Below are 2835 nucleotides of genomic sequence, written 5' to 3' on the forward strand. Positions count from 1 at the left end.
AGGAGCACTGCTGTCAAGCTCCCCTTTTACCCTCCGTGGAGCACAGTATTCTAGAGGACATTTCAACCCCTTGATGCGCGACTCAGACTATTTCCAATTTATAGCAATTTAATAGCCCTGGCATTCTCAGAAGCCCACTTCATCCATCTTTAGTACAAATTATATTTCTGTCATCAAAAATTGATGTTGACAAATGTGCATACTCAAGTGGCTGGAGGGTCTACTAGGTCTGGCTGATTCAGTACTTCTGAGGATCTGAAATATCTAAAAAAAAAGTTATTCTTTTCTTTCTGTTGCTTTCTTCCCCCAAACAGTATCTTTGTTCTAAGTTCTATTTTACTGTATAGCAAGGCAGACAGGAATTCAAAGCATCTAAAAAGCCTCCTGCCATGTAGCAGGGACAAGGAACCCAGGACCTGGTGGTCTGCTGAGCATCCTGACACATGTCTTCTTCTCTCCTCAGGCGGGCTACATGTCTGGAATGCTGGTGCCCGTGGGGGTGGGGATAGCTGGAGCCTTGTTTATCTTGGGAGCACTCTACAGCATTAAGGTTATGAACCGCCGAAGAAGAAATGGCTTCAAAAGGCACAAAAGAAAGGTAAGCAAGCAGCAAGAGCAGATGCTAATCCACGGCAGAGAAGTCTTCACTTATCGAATTTGCCTAATAAAGCGCATGGGGTTTAATGGTGCACGAACAGTACTGCTGTGCAGGGGTTTGGATTAGCTGCTGCCTCTGCTCCATGTTGTGTGTCTTTCAGAGTGGGCTTACTTCTCAGCTTGGCAGAGGAAGAGTCTAACGTTTTCCTGTTTTCTTTCTCTAGCAGAGAGAATTCAACAGCATGCAAGATCGAGTAATGCTCTTAGCTGACAGCTCTGAAGATGAATTCTGAATTGGACTTGGGTTCAGTTGAGATGTTCAACAATATTATTACTTTATTTTTTATTTGGGGGGCAAAAAGGAAGAAAGGAAATAAATAAATAAAAAAGAACATATCTCACCACTTTGCTGCTACCAGGCCTTTGCTTCAGCCCTCGTGCCTGCTGGATAGTAGATTTTTCTTGTTTTCTGAGCAGAAAAGACCCGCTGTAAACTAAATGTGACTCAGAGTGTTTGGTTTTCCTTCAGTGAGTTTCCTATCACCATGGGCTACAGTTTATAAACATACAGCACACATGTGGTTCAGGAGGAGTAGCTCAGTTAGGTAGAGTAAATATTTTGTATTTTTCCATTGTCTTTTTCCTTGGTTTGGAGTACCCGAATGAAGTTCCTGATGTTAAAGACCTTGACATGCAAATCTTAATGAAGAATAACATCTCATGATCACACTCTACCGTTTTGAAATTGTTGGCTTGTGGGTATCACCATGTCCTATGTTTGCATCAAGACTAGTACCCACTTGGAATGAAATTGTTTACTTTTTTTTTTTTTTTTTTTTAAAACCCCCACTTCTTTTTTTTTTTTTTTTTTGCAGAGATGCTTCAGCATCTTAGGCTTATATGCAGGTTTGTATGTATCTTGCATTAAACACTCTAGTCTCTTAGTTTTATTATTTTACCCTCTGTCTTAGTCTCATTGTTGGCAAGAAGAAAATGCACCAGAAATAATACATTAAATGAGCCCTTAATCTTAATGTATGCTTGTTTTCTGTTCTTTAAAATTTATTATTTTTATTTTATGTGCATGAGTATATTGCTTGCATATATGTAAGTGCACCCATGTTGTGCAATGCCCGTGGAGGACAGAAGAGGCCATTGGATCCCCTGGAACTGGAATTACAGACAGTTGTTAGCTTCCATGTGGGTGCTGGGATTTGAACTCACATCTTCTGCAAGAACAGCCAGTGTTCTTAACCACTGAGCCATCTCTCCAGCCCCCTGCTTGCTTTCTTAAGTTGTATGATTAAGTCCAATGAGTCTGCCAAAAGATTCTTATTTTTTTTTATCATTATGAGATATTCTTTTATGTACTACTGGACTTTGCCAAGAAGAAATGAGTATGAAATCAAGAAGATGAGGGTGGGGGCTGGAGAGATGTCTCGGCAGTTAAGAGCACCTGCTGCTCTTGCAGAGGACCAGTGTTTGGTTCCCAGCATGCACGGCAGCTAACAACAGTCCTCTTCTGACATCTGTGACATTGCATGCACCTGGTATACCGAGTATATGTAGGCAAAACACTCATACACATAAAATAAAGATGAATAAATTTTCTTAAAAATTAAAGGAAAGGGGAGGAGGGTGGGTAGGCTCCCAGAGCATGTGTTCTCTCCCTGCCATTTGCTTCTGGGCTTATGCAACCACTACTGTGAATCAGAGCACTGCTTTCTCATCTCTACAATCTTGCTATGGAAGGAGGGCCACCACTGGTCCTTTTTGACTTTATTAGAAACACAGACATTCTGTGGTAGAAGGTTGTCCAGTGGCCAGAGCCCTTGTGCACAGAGGAGCTTGTGGGAAATCAGTCTTCCTCATGATGTCCCTCACGGGGATGTGGACTGCTAGATTGTTACTCTTTTCTCTTGGAATAACATATTCATGTTCCCTGTTTTAAATCTCAGGATTTGTAGTTAGCTGGATTTAGGGGTAGTGACTTGGTTCATTTCCATGGAAGGATAAAGGTTAACAATACTGCTGCTACTATGGAGAACTCTTTCATATTTATTAGAGTTTGCTCTACTGAGATCAAGGAGAGCTTCACTGTTCCTCATAGCTTCCAGTGTGGAAGAACATATGTTTCCATTGCTTTCCCATTCAACTGAAAATAGAGCTGAAGTACTGGAAAAAAAGAATTATCTGTATTTATATCAGTGGGGAATCAACATGAGGACCACCTTGGAC

General features: G+C 41.1%; 1 protein-coding gene across 3 annotated transcripts in view; it reads left to right on the forward strand.

The window, feature by feature from the left end:
• Positions 1-943, forward strand: part of Armh4 (armadillo like helical domain containing 4) — a 141880-nt gene extending 140937 nt beyond the window's left edge. For all 3 annotated transcript variants that reach the window (XM_008839516.3, XM_029566693.1, XM_029566694.1), the window contains 2 exons: positions 464-598; positions 822-943. In XM_008839516.3, coding sequence (XP_008837738.1) covers positions 464-598; positions 822-890 — 204 coding nt within the window. In that variant the 3' untranslated portion in view covers positions 891-943. The remainder of the gene's footprint in view (positions 1-463; positions 599-821) is intronic.
• Positions 944-2835: the final 1892 nt, after the last annotated feature.

This window comes from Nannospalax galili, unplaced genomic scaffold (assembly GCF_000622305.1).
Source record: "Nannospalax galili isolate Female #2095 unplaced genomic scaffold, S.galili_v1.0 scaffold336, whole genome shotgun sequence".
Classification (NCBI taxonomy): Eukaryota; Metazoa; Chordata; class Mammalia; order Rodentia; family Spalacidae; genus Nannospalax; species Nannospalax galili.